At 38.9% G+C, this 25,580-nt stretch overlaps 1 protein-coding gene and 1 long non-coding RNA gene across 4 annotated transcripts in view; one reads left to right on the top strand and one right to left on the bottom strand.

The window, feature by feature from the left end:
* Ca-Ma2d (Ca[2+] channel Muscle-specific alpha2/delta subunit) overlaps nt 1-25,580 on the bottom strand; it is a 318,622-nt gene that overhangs the window by 194,251 nt on the left and 98,791 nt on the right. For all 3 annotated transcript variants that reach the window (XM_067145019.2, XM_067145020.2, XM_067145018.2), the window contains exons 8-9: nt 24,811-25,030; nt 10,691-10,827 (exon numbers count right to left, since the gene is read on the bottom strand). In XM_067145019.2, the coding sequence (XP_067001120.2) occupies nt 10,691-10,827; nt 24,811-25,030 (357 nt within the window). The remainder of the gene's footprint in view (nt 1-10,690; nt 10,828-24,810; nt 25,031-25,580) is intronic.
* LOC136871584 (uncharacterized) lies at nt 7,497-13,556 on the top strand. The gene is made up of 3 exons (XR_010859768.2): nt 7,497-7,561; nt 10,682-10,767; nt 13,442-13,556. It is a non-coding gene; the product is annotated as an uncharacterized lncRNA (long non-coding RNA).

The raw sequence follows: 25,580 nt of genomic DNA on the forward strand, positions 1-25,580 counted from the left end.
TCTAGTAATGCAACCCAGTTTTTGTAATGATTTCTTACAAATATTTTCAATATGTTCATTAAATGATAGGTCTTGTTTAAAAAAAACAATATTATTTTACATTTTTCATGATTAAGTTTCAACCCATTTTGAATACAGTACTTTTCCAGATGATGTAAATCTTGTTGAAGTTTAAAACAACCAAGTGGACAATTAATTTGCATAATTTTTTTTTTTTTGCATCATCAGCAAACAAAGGCAATTCAGAATTCTTAAGTATATTTTTAATGTCATTTATGTAGAGAGTAAAAAGTAGGGGTACAAGGTGTGATCCTTGAAGAACTCCACTGGTAACAATAATAGGCACAGAAAAATGACTCCTTATTTTAACAATCTGCAGGCGATTTTTAAGATATGATTTATACCAGGAGAGGCTTTATTGATAAACACACATAATAGAACCTATTCCATACATAGCATATTGTGGTGGTATATGGATTGTCAAAATGTTTGATGTTCAGCCACACGCACTTAAATTTCTCATTCAACGGTAGTGAAACAAAAGCTTTGTAACTCCAAAATGCTGTAGGCCTACATCATATTCTTTTTTTTCTCTGCCCTCCCTTGAGATATGTGTGTTTATCAACAAGGCACGAGTTAAGCAGGAGAACTACGCACTCGACATCAAGGCGAGTGGCGCATCTCTTTCTGTCTAATGTCCGCATATTTGAAACCCTTAAATATCACTAAAAGTATTCGTCGAATTTGCAAAATAAGCATATCACTGAACTTATTGCTCAATTCTCAGTTATTCTATTGGGTGAAATTTGTATAGTCTTATTAAAAAAACAAAGTTGTTACCAGTTTCTTGGTAATTACATATGTGATCAAGAGGAATAGGACATTATTTTATGAGTCCTTTTATACAATTTAAGAATTTGAAAACAGAAAGTGTATATCTTTAATGGATTAGAAGACATTTGAGGTGGACAACTTAGCTGAATAACCCTATATATATATATCAACAAGAGACGTCCAACTGCACTTAATTGTGACCATGTGGATCAAGAATACAAAACACTTAAGTTATATCTCTTAAAAGAAAAAAGTTCTACACCAGTGGTAAAACATCAAACCTAAATCACTAAATCATAAAAATATTACAAAGTACACAAAAATATAATTAACAAAAATAAAAATATGTACATAAAATGGATAAAGATTCCTTCAGAATAATAGGGAATAGATGGTGTAGATAAATCAGAAATTCAATGAAAGCTCATTGTAATAATTCTCAATGGGTATAAGTTTCAAAACATTAATTCAAACTCTGCAGATTGCCTGTTGTTGAAATATGTGCTACTGTTTAAAGCTGGATAATTCTTCATTGTACAAGAAACAATGTTGTTTTATATCAAAACAAAAATGCAGTAAAAGTGTATTATAATGAGAATTTATGGGACTGAAAAGAGACCAGAATGGCAGAAAGTTTTTAATAACTTGTGACAGAGAAAACTGAACACACAGCATGATAGTTTACCTTTATTGATCTTCTCTCTTGACAAGAGAAGAATAGGCTAAGAAGAGAGCTAGATAAAGACAGGAAAAGAGAGGAATCTCTCTGATTACTTATCCTCAATTAAATCAGATCTAAGGACTTACCATGTTTTGACTACATAGGAATATTTTTTGATCCTCCTTCCTCACCATAGATGCCTATGGATATGAGAATTTCTGACATACAGTCCTAAGTATATGCGAGTTTCATAAATAAAATAGTGGCAACACAATATTATCAAGAGTTCATTTTGTTCATCAAAAACATTCCGCAGAGGCAAACACAGGCAATGTTCTGGGCCTTCTGCCAAATGTGTGGCAGCCGTAGGATGCCATCAGCGAGGCGGTTGCAGTTCATTACGGTGATGGAGTGCTCAGAGCACTCATGAAATATCAGGAAACCTGATGCCTTGGAGAAGTTGTGTCTATAGAGGTAACAAATCAAAGACATTAGGATTTAAGTCAGGGTAATATGGTTGATATACCAAGACTTCTCACAGCATGACTAATGGGAACACTTTCGGTGACGTATGCCACCATCAACATGACCTGCACCCTACTGGGTTCCTGTTGAATTTTCTTCGGACACAGCAATTCTGGGGTGGTATCATTCATTCAATTGCCTCTTTAGTTTGAGCTCAGATGCCTGTCTCCATATTCTGTCAATGTCCACTATACCCTACACTTCAGTATCTGTCAGGATAGGCAACAGCTACAGCATGTGCCTGTGAAAAAGTGGGAACCCAAATGGGATGAAATTTTCCTCAGATTGAGAATGTTGTTCAACATTTGTCCCACTGATTGATTACTAGTCCCAAATTCTAAAGATAATTCTTAGACGTCCACTAGTGCTCCAAAGAAATGAGGCCTTGCATGAATACTACTGGTCATTGGAAATGGGAGGCTGACCTGTGCTGTGTAAATCCAGGGGCATATTGCAATCCCCTTGGAAAGCACTTATCCATCATGCAAGAGTCCGATATGGTAATTCATTGTCGTAATGAGCTTCATGTAAACATTGATGACATTCCCTTGAATTTTTGCCACAGGCCACTTGTATTTTGATCCCTGATCACTATTCTACCTTTTTATACTGTGTTGTGATGTCACATATCAGTTTCCCAAGCTATTGTTATGATCACTTCGGACTGGAAATAATTGCTAATACTCTAAGGTGTTAAGATGATAATGTTTAGAAAGATGCACGTTACCAATGCTTGATTGGTTATCCCACCACCTCCACCATGTAATGTGTCTGCGTTGAATAACCAATTAAACATTCATAAACAATATGTACTGTATTTTTATAAACATTATCATCTTAACATTTTACAGTATTAGCAATTATTTCCATTCCAAAGAGATCATAAGAATAGCTCCCAAAGTAATATGTGATGGGTGTTCCTGAAATTGTTGACAACTGTGGATAGCAGTTTGAATGTTCCGATTATCGCAACTTTTCTGTGGATTACAACTTTAGGCTCGTCACGTCTAGCCCTCACTTCCATCAAAGCAATGGATTTATCGAGGGGGAAGTAAAAAAATGTAAATACCACATGAAGAAGAGCAAAGATCCTTACAAAATGCTTCTGCTTCCTAGGGCTATACCACTCAAAAATGGACTCATACCAACCAAACTATTAATGGAACATAAGCTAAGGACTCATTTACCCACAGCACCTCAAAACTTGGATCCCGCGTTGGCTGATCGAAATTACATTAGGCAAAGAGAGGAACTTCATATCGAGAGACAGAAGAGAAACTTTGATTGTCGAAATGGACCGCTACTGCTGCGACAACTCCATGTGAGAACTAATGTTTTTATCTCAGATAGGAAAGAACAGGGTAAAAAATTGTCAATTGTCATGAAGCTCCAACATTGTACACTGACTGACAGAGCAAATGCAACACCAAGAAGGAGTGGTCAGAACTTTATGCCAATTGCAGGGTAGACTGACGTCACTGAGGTATGCTCATGATGTGAAATGCGCCGCTGTGCTGCGCACGTAGTGAACGATAAATGGGACACGGCGTTGGTGAATGGCCCACTTCGTACCGTGATTTCTCAGCCGACAGTCATTGTAGAACGTGTTGTCGTGTGCCACAGGACACGTGTATAGCTAAGAATGCCAGGCCGCCGTCAATGGAGGCATTTCCAGCAGACAGACGACTTTACGAGGGGTATGGTGATCGGGCTGAGAAGGGCAGGTTGGTCGCTTCGTCAAATCGCAGCCGATACCCATAGGGATGTGTCCACGGTGCAGCGCCTGTGGCGAAGATGGTTGGCGCAGGGACATGTGGCACATGCGAGGGGTCCAGGCGCAGCCTGAGTGACGTCAGCACGCGAGGATCGGCGCATCCGCCGCCAAGCGGTGGCAGCTCCGCACGCCACGTCAACCGCCATTCTTCAGCATGTGCAAGACACCCTGGCTGTTCCAATATCGACCAGAACAATTTCCCGTCGATTGGTTGAAGGAGGCCTGCACTCCCGGCGTCCGCTCAGAAGACTACCATTGATTCCACAGCATAGACGTGCACGCCTGGCATGGTGCCGGGCTAGAGTGACTTGGATGAGGGAATGGCGGAACGTCATGTTCTCCGATGAGTCACGCTTCTGTTCTGTCAGTGATAGTCACCGCAGACGAGTGTGGCGTCGGCGTGGAGAAAGGTCAAATCCGGCAGTAACTGTGGAGCACCCTACCGCTAGACAACGCGGCATCATGGTTTGGGGCGCTATTGCGTATGATTCCATGTCACCTCTAGTGCGTATTCAAGGCACGTTAAATGCCCACCGCTACGTGCAGCATGTGCTGCGGCCGGTGGCACTCCCGTACCTTCAGGGGCTGCCCAAGGCTCTGTTTCAGCAGGATAATGCCCGCCCACACACTGCTCGCATCTCCCAACAGGCTCTACGAGGTGTACAGATGCTTCCGTGGCCAGCGTACTCTCCGGATCTCTCACCAATCGAACACGTGTGGGATCTCATTGGACGCTGTTTGCAAATTCTGCCCCAGCCTCGTATGGACGACCAACTGTGGCAAATGGTTGACAGAGAATGGAGAACCATCCCTCAGGACACCATCTGCACTCTTATTGACTCTGTACCTCGACGTGTTCCTGCGTGCATCGCCGCTCGCGGTGGTCCTACATCCTACTGAGTCGATGCCGTGCGCATTGTGTAACCTGCATATCGGTTTGAAATAAACATCAATTATTCATCCGTGCCGTCTCTGTTTTTCCCCCAACTTTGATCCCTTTCGAACCACTCCTCTTTGGTGTTGCATTGTCACTGTCAGTCAGTGTACATTGTAAGGATAGATACAGGAGGTGAACACATGTGTAAGAGTATCTTTCTTCACCCCCTTACAGAAGTCATACTCTAATCTACTTCAGATAATACTTGGGATCCACCAGGGGAAACAACTCAACAGCCAGATGAAGAGCAAATGGAGAACACCAGTGTTCTCCCTAGGACCTTTATAATGGGCCCTGCCGTTTTTATAGACTGCCTGGCAAACATGACCTACATATGTGCTAGTTACATAATATTAATTCATATTTGAGTTATTGGGTGCTCTAAATTAAAATGTAAATACTATTTATTTAAATGATAAATCTTCAATATTGTCAGCATAATTGCATCAGTTACACGGGAGTTAAAATGTTTAGCTTGGCTATGATGTAGTGTCGTGGTTTGAACCTCTCTGTTGACAGACCTGAAGATGGTCTTCCGTGATTTCCCATTCTCACACCAGGCATGGCCAATTCCTTCCCCCTCCTAGGCCTTTCCTGTCCCATCGCTATAAGACCTATCTGTGTCGTAAAGCAACTGGTAAAAATTAAATTAGTGCTGTGCGCGAGTGCTGTCTGTATTAGCGCGGAATCGTGCACGAGCGCAAGCACTTGATTTCGCTGGTTGTCACAAACTTGTATGGCACTCCACAGCAACCGAGTGGTAAGCCCCGGTGTTACATGATGATGAACGAGCAGTAGAACACCAGAAGTTCAAAATGTTCTGGTATGTCTTTTCATGATAACACTAAAATAGTTCAGTTTTGCAGTTAATGTTTACCTGTCTGATATTAATGTTCATGCCCTGAGGGAAATGTATTGAAATTTTATCATATTCATTTTTTACATACAGTAGTATTCCCTGCCCGGCTACTAATTCCTGCCACTTGGCTGACGAACATTTCTGGGGGGAACACTGAACACACAGACCAGTGACGACTCCAGACCTATGACTGTTGCAGTTCCACGACCCAGCAGCTCCGTTAACACTAGGGCAGAAGATTTCCGAAGAAGTACTCGGGAGCGGAAGACCCGTCCAGTGCCTTGATCTTTAAAACAAGGGAGATGGGTTGTGACATCACATATCAGTTTAAATATGTACTTTAAAGCAAATACAGTAGAGACAATACGCGACACTCAGCGAGATATCGAGGGACAGCTATTAGAGCTCTCTCTAGCGGATTGACCCGAGAACTACTGATTCTGTCATAAGAGCATGTGTATTTGTGTGTAAAGTTTTTGGTGTTATTTATGCGTTTTCACTGAGTTGACATAATTAAATAGTAGTGTGTGTCATTCCTTGATATCTCCTCTCAACATGAGGGGAAAGGTATGTGCTGTGTTTGGCTGCAGTAACTATGAAATAGAGAAGAATGCGCAGTCTTTCTTTCACTTCCCTCGTGACAAGAAAATGTAAGTAATATTGTGTTTGCATATATATTCTTCCAGTGACAAAGAGATTTTTATAGTACTTCATAATCTTCTGACCTGCTTGATCCATATTTTAACTAGCTTAAAATATAATACGCATATTTTATTGTATAGTGCAGCAGTTAACCTTCAATACCGATGTGTTGTTGCAGGTGTGATCTGTGGGTTTGGTTTAATTCACGAAAATACATATGCATATGAGTGTGGCTGGTTGTGTTCCAAGTTACCTCATTTGGAATGCCATAATGCGTTGTCAAGCACTGAAGAAAATATGGGTGATTTAAGAAATGTACATATTTTGTTGAAACAATATGATGCAAACTTGCTTTACCCTAATGTAATGGCATTATGGCAAGTATTGCTTATAGGGAAAGTTTGAATGTTTTTGAGGCTAAATTTATAGATTTTCTTTCTGTTAGTAGGCTTCAAGTTAAAAGGAAAATTGTCCAGCTCTTAAATGTAAATTCATTGAATCCTGTGTGTAAGGAATGTGCCGATATTTTTGTTGACAAGTGTTTTAATATGATGATACAATGCTTTTAAATGAGAAATTTGAAAAATCTGGCCATGAACATTCAGGCAGGAATTCTAAAGCTAAAATGTAATGCATAAATGAGAGATCCAGCCCTTTCACAGCAGTCCATTTCACATCTTGATTATATGTCTAATTTCAGTCTTTAAATGATAACCTGTTAAATAATTCTTCATTCATTTATCCAGAATTGCTTTAGCAACTTTGAAGTTAATATCTTAGTAACACTTTCTTTCTAGATGTAAATTATTTATCAATTTCCGTATATACATTTCCATTGATATTTGAATTTAGCGTGAATTTTCAGGTCAAGCCACTAGAAGCGCCACTTGCGACTTGTCTCCCATTTAAACAAGACAAAATCCAGAAGTGTCGTGTATTATCTCTACTGTATTTGTTTAAAGTATTGTAAAGGTGGAATTTCTCTCAAATGTATTGAGCATTGTCAATATGGGCTTTTAACCATGAAATTCACTTTATGCAACATATCAGTTTGCCGAGCAATGGTTATGATATCTTTGGAATGGAAATAATTGCTAGTTCTCTAAGGTGTTAAGATGGTAATGTTTAGAAAAATACACTAATGTTTGATTGGTTAATCAACCCAGACTCAGGGTCTCTCTTATAAATACAGACTGTACAGTGGCATTTGTGCTCTCCCAGACCTAAGGAGCTGTATGAGAAGCGCACTCATAGTTCCTGACCTTGCAAGGAGCATGCACATGTTCGACCTAGCATCAGTAGCCAGTCTGAATCGCAGCTATTAACATGGTGAGACAGTTATCATTGCAATGCTGTATTTTCGTATGTAGAAGTTATTTTAAGTATGGGTTGGCTCAATGGGTACGCCGTGACGAATAGAATACCTAGTGTGATCACTCCACTCTGTCAACATTGTCGTAGTTGGTCCCGCGGGAGTGTTGCGCTGCAGTTGTGAGGAACCATCTGCAACTGCACGAGCGCCAAATTGTCGACGAAAGTAATAGCGTGAAGTCATGGTAACAATTTATATGCCTATCGAGGGAATCTTGTTTGTTTTGATATTTTCCAAAAGTCTGTGTTAATATCCAATAAAATAATGTTATTTGCTTTACGTCCCACTAACTACTCTTTTACGGTTTTCGGAGACGCCGAGGTGCCGGAATTTTGTCCCGCAGGAGTTCTTTTGCGTGCCAGTAAATCTACCGACATGAGGCTGACGTATTTGAGCACCTTCAAATACCACCGGACTGAGCCAGGATCGAACCTGCCAAGTTGGGGTCAGAAGGCCAGCGCCTCAACTGTCTGAGCCACTCAGCCTGCGTGTTAATATCTGTGCAGTGCTTTGTGTGTGCAATCAACTAGTTTTCTATTATTTCGAGAAAATGTCATACTGTTTCATTCCTGGTTGCAAATCGGGTTACCGAAGGAAGCCTGATGGTAGACAAATTTTTATACCGCCAAAAGAATATAACCTGTTTGTATAGTGGACGAGAGTTATTCTGCGGAAAGATAAGCACTTGTCAGTCAAAAGCAGAATATGTGACCTCCATTTTTCAACACAATGAATTATAAAGGCGGACTGTTTCATTGTGAATGGTAAAAATGTTGAACTTCCTCATGTAAGGTGGGAGTTAAAACCAGGAGCGGTGCCACATATTTTTCCAAATTTACTGAAATACCTATCCACTGAAGTAAAATTGCAAAAGGCACCCAGTAGGAAAAGGAATGAAGACAGTATCAAGAGGATAAGGAACAAGAATCACGATGGGAGTGAAGCAGTGATGGCAACAGTAAGTGGTGAAGTTCAAGTTCAAGTTCAGCCTAGTGGTAGTAAAATTAACATCCAGTCTAGTTCTCTTACCGAAAGGCAACTAAAGAATGCAAATATTTCCTGAGCCAAAGTAAGGAGTACTTTACTACAGGTGCAGATTAAAAACATGGAATGTTTAATGTTCTACATGGTCTTTTTTAAAGTCATTTCTTTAAGTACCAGTATGTAAAATACAATGTTGCTCTCGCTTTTTGTAATGTTCCACTTTATCCAAAGATATTTCTTCATGGGGGCTGAGAATATTATTTACAACTCTCTGACAGTATTATTCATAAGTCTAAACAACTGGGTGTTGTATTTGGTTGTTTATGTATTAGTGTAACTATGGTGTAGCATGGGTGATTGGGTCCACTAGCGCCGCTCTGCAGGAGCATGCTTGAACTCGGTGAGTGATATCACTAGGTATTCTATTGATCACTGAGTACGCAATGCATTTGTTCATAGGTTATGAATTTCATTATGGTCCGTATTGACAATTGATCACTATCAAAGGGTAGAGAAGGGCCCACCTATTCTATACCATTGGCTTGTATAGTGTCCTATAAAATTAGGACTAGTTTTGACCCCATGTACACTGGGTCATCTTCAGCCAGGATCTAATTGGAAAAACATATGCTCACAAACAACTAATAATAAAGTAAACAATCTCGTATGTCTTAATTTAAAATCCAAATTTAAAACATTGATGAAGTCTGAACAACACATCCAAAACTGAAATCAAATGACACATCAAAACTGCTGCGGTTGGTGCCAAACTATGTCGTTGCTCCTACAACAACCAAACGTTCCTGAGTTGATCTGGGAGTTGGCATAGATGAGCTACTTGGTTTATAAATTATGCTTTATACAATAGTGATATGGGTAATGGTTTGTTGAAAGGGAACATTCATAACTTGAATAAGTATTCCCTTTCATCGGATGCAGTGATTTATTGTTTAATTTGGTTTGAAGTGAATGTCTGTAAAAACAAAAAACAAAAAGATTTAAAGTAAATTATTGAAAAAAGGAGGGAAGCTAAAAGATAGAGATTAATGTACAGCTATATGAGACTCATCTCTATGTGCCCCGTAAATTGTGTGTTCTTGGTATGGACACCAATACCAGATTGACTGTTCAGGGGGAGCAGGAATATAGCTTATGATGGTAGGGTTGGAGAAGGGGTAGTGGGTAGGTAGGTTTGAACTGATTGGCGGACTTAACATGTCTTTTTTCCATTTATTGTGTATATAGTAATGATTGTATCAAACAGAATATTAGGTTTTTCATTTATTCATTTATTTCATTAATATTATGGGTAGGGTTAAAGAGTACTGCTCTAAATGAATGTAACAGTTCTCCAATATGTTGGGCATGGTGCCCTTCTTATCCATTTTACTATGCTTAAATCTTGGTCAATTGACGTAAAATTATGTTTTAAGTCTGTCATGTGCCATGGCAGAGAAACGATTGTATCTTGAAGAATTTCATGTATCTTATTGAAAAGTTACATCCTGTTTGTCCTACATATGTACTTTCACAGCTATTGCACCAACTGTTTCAGAAGTTCTATGCATGACACAAGCTCCAACAGACGCCCTTCAGTGCCTACTACTGAATACATCATCCTGACAGTGTCGCCACTATATTATTTACAACCCTCCTCTTTGTAGTTACCAATCTAATCAGCATAATTCATTTAATTAACCTGACCTGTCTTTTTTCATTATCTCAATAGGCTGGCTGGCTTATTGAGACAATGAACATGAAATAAAAATATATTTATGAATATCTGGTAATTATAGGCTATGTTCTCAATAATACACTCTTACTACATGTTTTAAGAGAATATAATCCCTTTCTTAAAATAAAGAAAAGTAAAATAAAATAATACAACTTAAAATAAAGAAATAAATTAACTTAAAATAAGACAATACAATACTGAAAGAAATAACATTAGTAAATATGCAGTGGCCAAATATATATACACATACAGTTATGTACTCAATTCCAGAAACTTCAATAATATTAGTAATATGATAAAATGAAATATTTATAAGAGAATAATAGAGTAAATTAAAGATTTCCTTCTGTCTTTGCAGAAATCTCACCCTTATATCTGCATAAGCATGTGTCCAAACAATAGGATGAACAATTCCTTGAAGTACCAAGGGCCGAGCAACCACAGGTATGTATTTAAAAACTTGTTCTCTCACTTCTTCCAGAGATTCTATGTGGACATAATACCCTGGAAACAAGGAGAGAACAGTATAACATACAGTATATCACGTATCATACATCAAATATTTTATAAAAAGTAATTAAAATATGATTTATTTTACCCCCTCAACCATCTTTGTTCTGCATCAAGAGGTTATCTGACTGATTCCAAAGATAACAGAGGGTACTCGTGCCACATAATTTTCCAAAAGTTTTAACCATGAGGGGTCGTGTCATAAAAGAGTTATGTGATGGTTTGCGCAGAGTCTATTTGACTGGGGAGTATAAAATACCAGTTTTTGTAGGAAAATACATCATATTTTTAAGAAAAAACATGTCCATGAAATGAAATACCAGTTTTTCTTGGAAATCACATTGTATTGTATAAGAAAAATATATCCATGAAACAAAATACTAGCTTTTATAGCAAAACATATTGTATTATTAATGAAAAATATATCTATGAAGCTAAATACCAGTTTTTGTAGCAAAACACATCATATTATTAAAGAAAAATACAGGGTTATTACAAATTATTGAAGCGATTTCATAAATTCACTGTAGCTCCATGAATTGACATATGGTCACAAAACTAAACAGTCATATACAAAAACTCAAAAAGTTTTGGTCTGCTGAAGTCGCACCTCAGATTTCTACCATGAGAGTGCAGCAGCAGTGAGCAGTGAGCAGTGAGACAAGATGGCGACAGGAGCCGAGAAAGCGTTTGTTGTGCTTGAAATGCACTCACATCAGTATGTCATAACAGTGCAACGACACTTCAGTGACGAAATACCACAAAGATCCACCAACTGCTAACTCCATTCGGTGATGGCATGTGCAGTTTTAAGCTTCAGGATGCCTCTGTAAGGGGAAATCAACGGGTCGGCCTGCAGTGACTGAAGAAACAGTTGATCGCGTGCGGGCAAGTTTCACGCGTAGGTCACAGAAGTCGACGGAGAGAGCTGAACATACCACAGCCGAGCATTTGGAAAATCTTACGGAAGTGACTAAAGCAGAAGCCTTACCGTTTACAATTGCTACAAGCCGGGACTCCCGATGACAAAGTCAAATGCCTTTAATTTTCGGTGCGGTTGCAACAGTGTATGGAAGAGGATGAGTTTAGTACGAAACTTGTCTTCAGTGATGAAGCAGCCTTTTTTGTTAATGGTGCAGTGAACAGACACATTGTGTGAATCTGGGGGTAGAGAATATACATGCTATCATGCAGCACATTCGAAATTCACTGAAAGTTATGTATTTTGTATAGTCTCACGGTTAAAAGTGTACGGCCCCTTTTTCTTCTGCAAAAAATCCGTTACAGGACACGTGTATCCGGACATGCTGGAAAATTGGCTCGTGCCACAACTGGAGGACAGCACGGACTTCATCTTCCAACAGGCTGGTGCTCCACCCCACTTCCATGATAATGTTTGTCAATTCTTAAACAGGAGATTGCCAAACCGATGGATCGGTCATGGTGGAGCTGGTGAACAGCAATTCATGTCATGGCCTCCATGCTCTCCTGACCTAACCCCCATGCAAATTCTTTGTATGGGGTTACGTGAAAGACTCAGTGTTTACACCTCCTCTCCCAACAAACCTGCCAGAACTGTGAGCTCGATCAACCGTGCTTTCGAGAGCTTTGGAATTGCTCAAATCATTTGTAATAACCCTGTATATCTGTGAAACTAAATACCAGTTTTTGTAGCAAAACACTTCTATACTGACATCAAAGACCATGGATGGCGAACGTCAGGACGTGAGGCCATGCATTGTCACAATGAAGTCGCCACCCAGTCCGAGAAAGCTCTGGTCGTTTCTTTGCAATGTGCTTCCTCAGTGTAGACAATACTGACGTGTAGTAACAGCAGTGTGAGGGGGAACTGCATGCTGATAAATCATTCTATTACAGTCAAAAAGTGTGATCACCTTCACTTTCCCTGCAGATGGAACAACTTTTGCCTTTTTATTTTTTTTGGGTGATTTCCACACTGTACTGGCTTGTTGATCATAATGATGCTTCAGCTTTTCATAAGTTTCAGTGGCTGTATGGTTTAAATGAAAACAGAATTTGATTGCGCTGTACTGCTCCTCTCACATCACCTCCATTGTCTGGTATGCGAAATGCATGTAGCGTCTACAAAATAGAGCTTTACTACCAACCTACCAATACGAGACTGCTGCCGCCTATGGACATTATACATAAAAACCCATTCTTTTCAAATATTTATGTTACAGATAGGAAACTATCACGGAAGGTAGAGGAAAAAATCAGTCTCAGTCTTTGTTGATCAGCCCTCGTAAATATTACCCATTATACCAAGTTTCAAACCAGTGCATTTATTCAATCTTCTTCAATTATTATTTTTTGATATTTAGTTCTGAATAACTGAGAAAAGTTCTCTGAGACACAATTTTGATTTCTATGACTTCAAAATTTGATAATGGTGTTTACATACACATATAAACATAGCTTACTTTAAAAATGTATTTCTCCTCAAATATGTATCAGATTAGAAATTTTTGAATTTTTGGTTTGCTAATTTCTATTGAAAAATAATATACTCTTTCTAAAATAAAGTGTTACCTTTTCAATACAATATGATTTTATTAAGTGGGACATGTTTCGCCTATATTTTTAGGCATCTTCAGCCACTGTTCCTACTATCCAAGTTCAAAATAGCAGGATCCTGGGTATTCGTCAGTTAGCCATCGCCAGTCGAACAGAAGATGTCACTAGAGCAAGCCAGCCACAAGAAAGGTGAGGGGGTGAGTAACAGTCAGCTTAACATCCCCGTTTTATACTTCAGTTCACACAAACTTCACAAATAAGACACATATTTATTTATTTATTTATTTATTTATTTTTTTTTTATTCTTTTTTACAGACTCTCAATCATTAGCCATTACATGAAGCAACAAGACTACAACAAATTGTCATAACGACTTTGAGAAGTCCCCTCTTCAAATATACATAGTGACAGGCATGATTGTTCATAATTTTAAGCACCATAAGGCAACTTTCAGCCAACGGATCACACAATATCTTACAAAAACGCTAACAAAATTTAAGTACCAAGGTGACACTCAAGTTTGCAAAGATTCCAGTGAAAGCATGCAAATCGGACATTAAAGTCTAAATAAGCCAAACCAACCAATGTCATCCACAAGTTTTTAAAGCATAACAATTAAGTTTTTATCAAATGTTTAATAATCGTAGATTCACCTTTTTTAGACAGAATAATTGTACGCAATCTAAATGTTTTTTTATATATAGCACATTTCAGTAGTCAAAACAATTCGCATCAGCCAGATGTTTCTACAGACCATACAATACACATAAAAACATATTTTAGTTAAAATAATCCATAAGTATTTTATTAGTAAGCAAATACCCAGGATCCTGGCTATTTTGAGCTTAGATGGTAGAAACAGCAGCTGCAGATGCCTAAAAATATATGTGAAACATGTCCCGCTTAAGATATAATAATGACTGAGCTCGATAGCTGTAGTCGCTTAAGTGCGGCCAGTATCCAGTATTTGGGAGATAGTAGGTTCGAACCCCACTGTCGGCAGCCCTGAAAATGGTTTTCCGTGGTTTCCCATTTTCACACCAGGCAAATGCTGCGGCTGTATCTTAATTAAGGCCACGGCCGTTTCCTTCCAACTCCTAGCCCTTTCCTGTCCCATCGTCGCAATAAGACCCATCTGTGTCGGTGGGACGTAAGGCAAGAAGCAAAAAAAAAGATATAATAATGTAAATATTTTTATGTAAATCAATAAAAACATATTGTATTGAAAACATGGACTCTCAAAAAGACTTTATTTTAGAAAGGTATACATTGCTCAATACAGACTCGACGATGAGATGTATAACTTGTAATAAAATACTATACTGTCAAAATCAAGTGCATCTAACATTGCCTCCAGTCAACAAATAAAATTCTTCATAAGTATGTTTTGTTAGTTTAAAATATTACAATAACTCAAGAAAGTTTTATATCAATCAGACAAGAACTGCTGCAGCACAGGAAGCAAAGCACTGAAAAACGTGCCTGAAGTTTTGAATGCACCTGTTACATTTGAAAGATTATGAGGTAAACAATGGAACACCATAAAGCCGTGACACCATAGCACTGTCGTTTATCAAACCTTGGAGCCAAATTAAAATGAAAACGGAAAAATACTGCCCAAAATATGAGATAAAATGCAAGGTGGATGTGACAGCCCATTAAAATGTCTGTATGGCCTTTAAAATTGGTGGAACTTGAAATAGTCTCCCATTTTCTGATAACAGAAGGATTGGTATTATTTTTTAAAAATCATTCCAAATCTCAACTTTTTTGCAAGGAAATCATGAAATTTCAGTCATTGGTCCCCTTAATAAAAATTAGAAGTTGATATGTATCTGATATATCTGTATTTTCATCATGAGCCAGTGAAAAATAAAGGAGAAGAGTCATTGACAGATTTTAGACTGTCTTTTTTTTTTTTTTTTTTTTGCTATTTGTTTTACGTCGCGCCGACACAGATAAGTCTTATGGCGACGATGGGATAGGAGAGGTCTAGGAGTTGGAAGGAAACGGCCGTGGCCTTAATTAAGGTACAGCCCCAGCATTTGCCTGGTGTGAAAATGGGAAACCATGGAAAACCATCTTCAGGGCTGTCGACAGTGGATTCGAACCCACTATCTTCCGATTGCTGGATACTGGCTGCACTTAAGCGACTGCAGCTATCAAGCTTGGTTTTTAGATGTCAGTACAAACTTATAATACAAGTAATATTCATCATCATCATCATCATCATTTCCTCTTATCCAGCTCCTGCCGGGTTGGAGTATTTATGACACTTCTCCATCTTCCTCTTTCCTTTCACCATTCCTCTTCCACAATCTTGTCCCAGTCTAAATTTTGTCTTCTTATGCCACTCTTCACTGATTCAGTCCACCTTTTTCCTTTTGCTCTCTTGCCCTTGCACTTTGCTTCCAGCATCTGTCTTGGAATTCTATTCTCCTCCATCCTCTGTACATGCCCAAACCACCTTAGTTTATTCTGTTCAACTCTCTCACTTAGCTTCCCTATCCCAACTTCCTTCCTAACATCTTCATTTCTCACACTGTTTTTCCTTGTCTTTCCTATCATACTTCTTAGGAATTTCATCTCACTGGCTTGAATTCTACTCTCTTGCCTGTTAGTCAAAGTCCATGTCTCAGCTGCATACAAAGGACACTAGGAAAGTTTTGCAATGTGAGAGAACACTTTAGATTTTTTAAAAATAATTTCCACCACACTCAATACACTTCTCCATACGTCGAAACCAGTCACTGAACCAACTCTGCCACTTTTCTTCGGTTACATTTTCACACTTGATCCCATGCTGCGGAAGCTCCTCGTTGGATGCAAAACACTGTTTCAGCTTCATCTTCTCTTCTGGGAAGATGCAAAGTCACATGGGGTAAGATTAAGACTCTATGGAGGGTGATCAAGCACAGTCAACCCTGATCTGGCAAGAAAATCCATTGTTACATTAGCATGATGTGCTGGAGCATTGTCGTGATGCAAGAGCCAAGTGCTGAGCTGTGACCTTGGACGGAGCTGCTTGAGAGCCTGGATGGCCTGAGGCAGACAAGTCTCACTGTACCACTTTGCAGTAACTGTACTTTGTGTTTCTAGCACAACCCGAGTCAGGATGCCCCGTTTAGTGAAGAATACTGCAATCATCCTTTTCTTCACTGACCTTGGTTTTCGCACAGTCACAGGAGTACCCTCATCTTCAAACAGCCACACCTTGTTCTGGGATTTTGTTGGGACATCGTAATAACAAAGCCATGTTTCGTCATCTGTAATGATACTATTGACGTTACGCGAAGTCCCATTTCCAAACTGTTTTAGCATTTCTCGGCACCATTTCACTCGATGTGCCCTTTGTTCCTCTGAAAGTGAATGGGGCACTCAAAGGGAACAAACTTTTCTAACATAGAGATAGCCGTGTAGAATTGAATGAATAGCTGGTGCAGGGATTTGGAGGGTCTCTTCTACCTGCTGATATGTCAACCGCCTCTCTTGCTGCAACATTTCCCTCACAGCTTCAATGTTTTCCTCAGTCACTGATTCAGACGGTTGCCCAGAAGGTGGATCGTCTTCAACCCCCAAATTTCCCCTCTGGAACTCTTTGTACCAGCGGAAAATTGTTGTCTGATGTGGACAGTCTTTCCCCAGCACAGGAGTCATTTCCTCCAGGTACTGGTCAACAGTTAATCCACGAGCAAAATTGTAGCAGATAATTGCGCAATATTCATCTTTAGACCACACTGACATCTTAATTTGCTTTCAATCTCACTGCTTGGTAACAACTGGTGTGAAGGTCATGCCTTGCTGTCTTCTGGACCAGTTTTCACATCTCTTTTCATCCCTCACCATAACAGGAGTGTCTAGCCAACCGTTTTTGCATACTGCAAAACTTTCCTAGTGCCCTTTGTAAGTCAGTATGGCTACATAGTACATTTTGTACATTATCTCTTTACTTTTTGTTGGTACTTCTTTACTCCAAACAAGTTTTCTTACACTTTTATAGAATGCATTACTCTGCTGTACCCTCCTGCTAATCTCCATGACCACCCTAGCACTTTGCATTAATTCATTTCCTAGGTATTTAAAGCTGTCCACAATATCCAGACTATGACTTCCAATTTTCATAGTGCCCTTACTTGCCTTTCGCCTCTTGACATCACTATAGTCTTGCTTTTCTCTGTACTGATTTTCATGCCATACTTCTCAATTTTTGCATTCAGTATATCTAGTTGTTGTTGTTGTTGTTGTTGTTGTTGTTGGTGCACTTCTTTGCTGTTCTTTTCCCCGATCACATCATCTGCAAATAGCAGTATCTTCATCTCTTTATCTCCATAGGCTTCCTTTGTTTCCTTTACAATTTTGTCCATGACCTTAGTAAACAAAAGAGGTGACAACACACTCCCCTGTCTTAGTCCAGTCTTTTCCCTAAACCATTCTGTCTTTCCATCTGGGGTCAGTACTCTGCTAACACAGTTGTTGCACCATTTCTAACATTTCTCTTCTGAGTCTCTTTTTAACCATGGTTTCCCAAACATTCAGATAACTACAAACTTATAAGTAATATCTTCAGTTTTCCTGGTCACAGTCTGCTTTGACAAAGGCATTGATTAAAATTATATTTTACACTTATCGTCATTAAATGCTTCCACCATTTTAACTGTGCAAAGTTCTCCAAATTCTCTGTCTGCTCATGGATTTTTGGCTTTCATTAATTCATAAGCAACTATATAGCAAGCCAAAAGGGATGATTCCTCTATTTTGCATACATTTCCAATTACATTTTTCTGCTGATTATCTTCTTTAGTTGTTCAATCACTATTCTGCACGACTTACACGAATGATCATTGTGTTTATTATCCGCACACTTTATCTTGGTGCATTTGTGTACGGGGGTGAGGAGTAAGGAGGGAGCTGTCCCGGTATCGATAGTGCTGCCTGGTGCTGCCAACTGAATGAAAATGAAATCTGAATTGAATCGAGAATATGATCGATCGATATGAAATTTCTAAACCATTATCATCTTAAGCCAACAACTATGTCACATACACATTATATAACATTATAAAACATTTCTCGATGCGAATCTTGTTCCTAGCATGAATTCTATACTTTGGCTTTGTTGTGTAAACAACAACAGTACTAGTACGTAAAGTGTACGCCAGATGTCGCACAACGATGCTTAAGCGATTCATAGTTTGTGTTTCAAAGGTTGCCAGTACGAATCTCGAAGATCACCGAGGTCGACCGATTCAGCACTAGGGTGTAAATGCACCAAGATAAAGTGTGCGGATAATATTCTGATGATTCATAATGTACTTAGTGACTTTTGAGGTTATATTCCTTGAAACTGACAACACTTGTTGACAAACTAAACACTGAGATTTTTCTATCCCTAATAAAAGTAAATAAATAATCAAAACTATCATTCACACTAACTGTTTTCCTGTATTTCAAAAATATGCTATGAATAAGCTTATATGAATGCAGAAGAGAAGCTGATGACCCGCTGTATTTCACAAAAATGCCAACACTGCCTGCCAGTGAAAGGTGAAAGATTCAGCAGGCAGTGACTAAGCGTAAATCATTGTCTGTGGAAGAACCACAAGTAAATTTCGAGCAACTCCACTTGAGGGAGTACGTAATAAACATCTGTAATTTATTCTGCAAAAAATATGAGGCTGAAAAAATTATTGCGATTAATGAAAATATTTCCATAATTAAAAATAAAATTGTGATTATTTATCATATCAGAAGGACTAATATATAGGCCTACGTATAAATACAAACTGTACAACCAAAAGACAAATATATAACAATAACAATCATAATAACATAAAGGAAAAAAGAAAAGTCCCAATACGATAGATTTGGACTCTATAGATTACTTCCTGTCAAGCATGGTGCTTAGAAAAGTAGATGCTGTGTTGGCAGAAGAACAAACTTATATGGTTGCTGACCAACAGTTAGACACTTGAGCTCTTACATAGTACATGAAGTTGGATACAGTTTGCATTGGAGGAGGCATTGTCTGTGGAGAGCCACAATGACATAACGGCGAGTGTACGCGAAAATTCGACTTCAAGAGATTAGATTTGCATCTTGTAACACTTGAGCGCAATCTATTGACAGATTTTCACGTTAGCCAACGTTCTTTATGACCAGGAGGGAGTTCTTTGATTGGAGTCGGCCATTCTTCTGAGTGTTTGAACGTGGACAAGCAGGCTGGTGATCATACAGAGGGTGAGATTCAGACTATCAACTTTTTTCTTCTCACTTTTTGCCGCTATCTCACCACAAATTTCAGGAAGTGCAATCCCAGCAAGGCAGTACAATTTTTCCAAAGGCTTAGGCCATAGTCTTGATTCAGGTACATTAAGATGGCCAGCTACAGTTACTTTTATGAATGGAGTTAAAAAAGGAATAAATCATATTTTATTCACAGGCCAGATGAGACATACTCACGGGCCAGATCAGACCTGTGGGCCACCATTTGGCCATCACTGGTCTAGATGGTTGATTTCCTCACCAGGGCAGTGATAGTGAATGCAGCCAATTACCATGACATACTGGAGTGTTTGGAGAAAACAAAGTGGACTTCTTTCAACACCAGCCAACAGCTTGTGTGTTATGATGCTTCCAGTGGGAGGTACTAAAATATCCTCCCTACAGCCCTGATCTAGCATGCAGTAACTTCCATCTCTTTGGATTGTTGAGGAAGCACCTGGTGAGTAAGCGATTCAACCATTCAGCATACTGCCATGACTAGGGCTTGGAAGTTGAGGAGACTTTTTTTTCTCGAGTGTCTGAAGGCAAGGTCGAACATAATATATGCTCATTCTGGATTGTTGTAGGCCAGAAAATTGTGGATTTTATTTCTCCTTTTTTTGCCTTTTTAAGTGTTTAGGATTATTGGTCCTTTTTCAACCTTCTTTTTATGTCTTAACAGCTTTTATTGCAACTTCATTTTATTTCTACTGCCCATTCTCAATTCGAATAATCATTAGTTCATCCATCACCTCTCAAACATTTTCTCTCTATATTTGAACCATATCTGAAAGGATAAAAAATGAAATGAAATTAAAACTGAAGCTATCGCTTGAAAACGTCCAGGGGTATCAAATTATGTGCAAGATAAATGAAATACTGAAAGGAGAAAATTTTGATGTAAGTGTTTTTGAAAAGATCTCACTTGCTTCAAGTATGAACCATTAACATCCATTGATATGGAGAAAAGTTCTCGATGTTTTTCAACGTGCTGTCTGAAAACTGACCGCCCTTTACACTTAAGAACCTGGAGATGACTGCTGTGATACACTGCGGGAAGGTTTCCGAATCCCAATTTCTGTAACCCTAGTGTGGTTAAGCCAAATGTAATTCCAGTTATATTAATTAAAAATGATTTCTCCAGAATGTGCATTGTGGCTTCACTGAATTCATTCTAGGCAGAAAAAAATATTTCATTCTAAATTCTGCAGGTACTATTTTTAACAAACTTGGAATTCCTTTTTTAAAATTGTACCAAACCAAACCCCATGAGACTATAGCCCTTGAAGGGTCTTGGCCTACCAAGCGACCGCTGGTCAGCACGATGAATCCTTTCGGCTGATATTCTTGGCTTTCTAGACCGGGGCTGCTATCTCACCATCAGATAGCTCTTCAATTCTAATCACGTAGGCTGAGTGGACCTCGAACCAGCCCTCAGAACCAGGTAAAAAACCCTGACCTGGCTGGGAATTGAACCCGGGGCCTCCGGGTAAGAGGCAGGCATGCTACACCTACACCATGGGGTTTTTAAATAATGTTAATCTAAAAATATATATTGACTGAAAGAAGAAGTATTTTATTCATATATTTGCACCATATGACGTACGAGACCAGAATTTTACATTTTTTAATATTATATTCCTTCAATACGTAATTAAATCTAAACCGGTCGAGTTGGCCAAGCGGATAAGGCCGCGCGGCTGTGAGCTTGCATCTGGGAGATATTGGGTTTGAATCCCACTGTCAGCAGCCCTGAAGATGGTTTTCCATGGTTTCCCAATTTCACACCAGACAAATGCTGGGGCTGTACCTTAAGTCAGGCAACGGCCGCTTCCTTGCAACTCCTAGGTCTTTCCTATCCCATCGTCGCCATGAGACCTATCTGTGTCGGTGTGACGTAAAGCCACTAGCAAAAAAAAAAAAAAAAAAAAAAAAAAAAAAAAAATTATGAATGAATTTGGATTGCATTTTACATCCTTTTTTCAAGTTTATGGGTACTTTTTTGGATATTTTTATTTCTTTTTTAGGTCTATTTTAGGCAATTTATAGGTATTGAACTTCCAAGTCCTAGTCATGGCACAGCATCAGGAACTGGTCCCAGATTTCTTCCATGCAAGCATCCATCTTGGTGTACTGTTGGAACAAGTGCTTGGACAAGAATGGTGACTATGTTGAGTAGTAATGCTTATCAGTGCCCTAAACTTGATGAACACACCCATCTTTCAACACTGGCTAAGTGTCTCCATCCATACGACTTCATGGGATGGAGAGACTTGCCATGAAGTCACATAGAAGGAGGGAGACTTGCCATGAAGTCATATGGATGGAGACATTTGCCCAGAAGTGTTGTACTGAGATGATGGTAGTCAGTCATCTGGATGGAGAAGCAGCCGTCACATGGATACTTAGTTGTCAGTGAAACAAAAAGGATACATCACCAAATTAGGCTTGATACACCTACAGCAAAACACCAACTCAAAGGAATACATCGTAATTACACTCAAAGTGTTGAAGGTACAGTCAAGTGAACCAGTGAGGGATAAATTTTTTTATAATTTTTAAATGTTCAGTCAAGAAGAATTCAAATTTAATGCCTAGTTTTCTTTCAGTTGTAATGTCATACTTTTATATTCTCATCTGTTTTATCGCAGCTAGTCTTACTCTTTTTATCGAAATTATTTCAAGAATATATTTTGTTCTATCAAATTAATTTATCGTTTTATTTCAAGGGTAGAATTATATAAGCTCAAATTTAATGGGGAAACAAAATTACAATCTCCTTTCCCCAGAACCTGTATGGTATGTTGTCAAAATTAAGCTTATTACCCCACACCCTAGAGATGTTGAAGAATCTCATTCACTTATTGCTGCATTGAGTTGTAGCTGGTGCCCATCAAATAACGTATGTGTAAGTAATCAGGTAAGATCTAAGTGTGAGTACAATGTTCAACACGATTGTGTATTTTATTTAATGAATATTAATTTTCATATTTTTCATTTTAATTCAGATTTATGTTTTGAAAATAAGGAAGTGAGTCAGGAAGAGCTACAATTACTTGTAATATTATAGATTGCCAATGATTATTCCCTTGATAATTGGCCCCAAAAATAGCAATCATCATCATCATCATCATCATCATCATCATGACGATTCAATGAGTAGCGTTTCAATTTTCATGAATGAAAGCGAGGTCTGGCTGACATGCATGAACTGAGGGATAGGTGAGTGAATGCACCACTTCAACAAATAGAGACAATATGATGTATCGATTTTGTACACTTTCATGACCAGTCAAATCTCTTGTGCAGGTTTCAAGTTGCTAGACCACACAATGCTTATTGATATTCCCCAGCAAGTGCAGCTGTCACATTTTCAAAGGAAGTCTTCTTTATTAATCTGTTCACCCTTGAGGGTTGGTTTTTCGCTCGGACTCAGCGAGGGATCCCACCTCTACCACCTCAAGGGCAGTGTCCTGGAGCATGACACTTTGGGTCTAGGGACAGAACTGGGGAGGAGGACCAGTACCTTGCCCAGGCGGCCTCAGCTGGTATGCTGAACAGGGGCCCTGTAGGGGGATGGTAAGATTGGATGGGATAGATAAGGAGGGCAGTCGTGGCCTTAAGATAGATACCATCCCAGCATTTGCCTGGAGGTAAAGTGGAAAACCACTTCAAGGATGGCCGAGGAGGGAATTAAACTTCCCTTTACTCAGTTGATCTCCCAAGTCTGAGCGGACCCGGTTCCAGCCTTCGTACCGCTTTTCAAATTTCTTGGCAGAGCCGGGAATCGAACCTGGGCGTCAGGAGGTGGCAGCTACTCACACTAACCAACACACCATAGAAGCGTACTCAAAGGAAGTAAGTAAAGCAAATGTGAGTCCTTGCATTCCTCAAGGTGGTGCAGCTCTTTCAGCCACACCTTCAATGGGGATGAACTGTATGTACCGTTTTAGAACAGCCCTCCTGCCAATCTTAAGTCTCTGGCACTACTGTGACTTGAACTCACACCCCTGGGAATGGCAGCTAATAGTTACACCACAAGAGGTAGACTTTGGAGGAAGTGACCAAATCAAACTGAATGATAAACATTAAAAATTCAACAAGGCCTAACAAGCTTTCTCTCGAAATTGATGAGCATTTATCAAATTCTTAACATTACATTTGATTATACAGGGTCTCTCTTATAAACCCAGAGCGAGCACACGGTGTTTGTACTCTGCGCTACAGCAGCTGCCTGTCGCATGCGACCACCCTGCTTTATGTGTGTATACAATCTTACCTTATAAAAGATGCTGGAAGTGTCATCCTTCATGATGAGCGACTTCATAAACACCATTCGGATTTTCTGCACACCAATAGTGAGAGTAATGACTGTTCACATGACCAGATCTCACCCGAAAAGAACACAGGCTGTGGGTGAAGTAAATGATCATTCAATGATGCACGATACCACTCACAATCTCTCACTCTTGGGACTGCATAAGCAGGTATTAAACAATAGGTCCATGTAAACCTGTACGATTTGATGTGTAACAATTTTGTAGTTCTGTGTGCAGAAGAAACCGAAACCCCTACTTGTTGTGCTAATTTTGTGTGATTTATTCGGTGATCGTTCAAATTTCACACCAATGTTAAAACTGTTCGTGTGCGCGCATGTTTTTTATTGAGTACTGAGCCAGTAGTTACAAATTTATTTACAATTACGTGAATCTGTGCTCATGAAGGTGGCACTTCACTAGGAAATTGTTGAACAAATGCATCGCGTACCTGTCGAGCTGCCTCGTACTTAAAATAACATTTACATATGAAAATACAGTGTTGCAATGATAAATGTCTCACCCTGTTAAGAGCTGAGAAGAGTGGCTATTGAATACCATGTCGAATATGTGCATGCTCCTTACAACTATGCGCCTGCCTCCCGTACAGCTGCTTAGGTCTCCGAGAGTAAAAACGCCACTGGACGGTCTGCGTTTATATGAAAGACCCTGTAAGATTAGCTAAAACTAAAGATTGCTATGACTTTGTGTGGCTTCTTTGTAGAGTCCCTGGGCAAAGTAATGAATTAATAATGAACTGAAACTGAAAAAATAAATCCTGTTTAACCCATTAAATTGCTTTCTGCTAGGTATGTTAGAAATATAGTATTATTACAATTGCAAGGAACACATAGTACGTACCTCTGTTGAGGCACGCCATCCACATTATCTCCATCACTTTGGTAACCTCTGATCCTACCAGATAAGTGAACACTCTCACAGGAATTGTGGAGCCATTGTTAAATTTATTATATTTCTCAAATACTTCTGTTATGTTGTCTTGTACACTGTCTGTCACAAGCATGATGGCTTGATTACACTGCACTCCAGTTTCACTGTTACATCCTCGAAGTTCTCGGTGCTGTAATATGTAAACACGTGCATCACCATCAATTTATTGTTGCTAATTTTTGAAGAGCTAAATCCTTGTACTTATATGTATGTGAATATTATCTGATGATAAAGAGTTTATTTTTGCACTGTCCAGAAGAGCTTTTAGGACATAATTAGTAGAGCTAGGAATATTAGGTGCAAAATTTTGGTTAAAAAGGTGCAAAAAAGTGCAAATTTTAAATGTAAATATTCATACAAAATATCACCAAAACCAATTTTACATGATATAAAAGGACATGAAATTAACTCATATTATTGTGTGTTAAAAATCTCCCTAAAACAAGTCCCACAACACAATTTTATTACAATCACATGTCCAGAAAACTGTCACAACAAATAAAATTTAACATGTCAATATTATTTTCAGTGAGATTGCATCTCTGGTCACTAAGTAAATACTTACACATGGTAAAGGAATGTTCAATGTCAACAGACACAAGTCTTTTGTTTGCAGTCAATATTAAATGCCTGTTTGTTGAATCATCCTTAACATTAGGGATTTCGGCTAAGCTCTATTC

This window comes from Anabrus simplex, chromosome 4, assembly GCF_040414725.1.
Source record: "Anabrus simplex isolate iqAnaSimp1 chromosome 4, ASM4041472v1, whole genome shotgun sequence".
Taxonomy (NCBI): domain Eukaryota; kingdom Metazoa; phylum Arthropoda; class Insecta; order Orthoptera; family Tettigoniidae; genus Anabrus; species Anabrus simplex.